A 1,647-nucleotide genomic window follows, 5' to 3' on the forward strand; every position below is an offset into this window, starting at 1 on the left:
TGTAAGAAAGAAAGCGGCAAACGACACAAGCTGAAAGCAGGCTGAGGTTTCCTGTTTCAGCTCCAAACTTCGTATATATAGATTGCCATTCTGTACCTGTCTCCTGCCTGGCCATAACAACTGTTTTGGTGCTTCAGGACAGTGGCGGAAGATGCTGCTTCTCCTTCTGCTTGCAAGTGCTTTTCTCCTTGTTCCAGGGTCTGGGGCTGGTGAGTACACAGAAACAGGATTGACGAGGACATGCAAGGGCAGAAATGGGCACTGGGTAGGAAATCTGTCTGGTACCTGCCTTGCCGTTTCTCATATCTCTACTCTCTCTTCTACTCATCTCTCTCAACTCAGACTGTGCCTGACAGCAGTGACGCATTATAGGTACTAGCGTACTGCCCTTTGATAGCATTTCAGACATCCAGAGTCAGGTATGGTCAGTCATCCCCAGGAAGTGTTGCTTGTTTTTCTCTCCACTGTGCATAAGCAATGCTTTGGACAGCCCAAGGAAGGAGAGTTATTGGCATCATTGGCATATGATGTCAGAGGATGACCCTCTCTCCTCATGCAGCTCCAAACTTGATGGTAAATAGTGGCATATGTGATAGTAACACTTCTCATCTCTCTTCCAGGAAGGATCATTGGCGGATGGGAAGCTAAGCCCCACTCCAGGCCCTACATGGCCTATTTATTAATTGGAAGTGAGTCAGGTAGATCTCAGTGTGGAGGGTTCCTACTTCGCCCAAATGCAGTGCTCTCAGCAGCTCACTGTGTGGCTCGAAAAACGTAAGGCCCTGTCTTTCTTGTATGTGGGTTTTCTTCAAGTCCTGGTCTGGGGTGAAAGAGTACTCTGTAGTCTCTTCAGGCACAGCAGGGCTCTCTGTGAGCCGAGCCATCCCCTGTGAGTTGCAGGAATTGGCTGCCAGGGGCTGTGTGCCTGGGACAGGATTCTTCGGCAGCGGTCTCCTGGTCCATGGTTCCTACCATGGGTCAGAGCTACTGTTGGACAAGAGGGGCTGGTGTCTCCCATTCCCTGTCTCCCTCTTGTCTTCAGAATGGGACACCTCAGACCTGTGTCAGCATGGGGTAAGGGACCCTCGGTTGAATTGTGGAAGGAACCCAGGCTACAGAGGGCAACTTGCGGAGAACTAGTCTCTGGGGAGGCATACCCCCACCTCCCTCAAACCACCTGACGTGGGGGCTGTGTGGCTGTGTGGCTGTGGTCAGCGCAGCTGGAACATGTTGGTGTTTCCTGGCAGGAAAGTGAATATCACTGTGACCCTGGGAGCCCACAACATAAGTAAGAAAGAGCCGAGCCAGCAGGTATTCCACATTCGCCACTGGGTCATCCACCCCAGCTATTCAGGAGATACCCTTGAAAATGACATCATGCTGCTGAAGGTATGTCCCCACACATCCTTGCTGCCTGAGGGGTCTCCCCCTGCTCACTTCCCCAACCCCATGAACTTGTTCCCATTCCTTTGCCTGCTCTAATCCTACGTTCTCTATGCTTGGCAGCTGAAGCCAAGGGCCAAGCTGACTAAGCAAGTGAGTTCTATCCCCTTGCCCAGTCACAACGAGCATGTGGAACCGGGAACTATGTGCACAGTGGCTGGCTGGGGCTGGACATCGACGACACAGGATAAGACTAGTGTGCTG

General features: G+C 51.9%; 1 protein-coding gene across 1 annotated transcript in view; it reads left to right on the plus strand.

Moving 5' to 3' along the window:
* Positions 1-240: 240 nt before the first annotated feature.
* Positions 241-1,647, plus strand: part of LOC103917384 (cathepsin G-like) — a 2,379-nt gene continuing 972 nt past the window's right edge. The window contains exons 1-3 of the mRNA XM_009324510.1: positions 241-265; positions 621-774; positions 1,248-1,389. Of these exons, the coding sequence (XP_009322785.1) occupies positions 241-265; positions 621-774; positions 1,248-1,389 (321 nt within the window). The remainder of the gene's footprint in view (positions 266-620; positions 775-1,247; positions 1,390-1,647) is intronic.

Source organism: Pygoscelis adeliae, unplaced genomic scaffold, assembly GCF_000699105.1.
Source record: "Pygoscelis adeliae isolate BGI_AS28 unplaced genomic scaffold, ASM69910v1 Scaffold255, whole genome shotgun sequence".
NCBI classification, from domain to species: Eukaryota; Metazoa; Chordata; class Aves; order Sphenisciformes; family Spheniscidae; genus Pygoscelis; species Pygoscelis adeliae.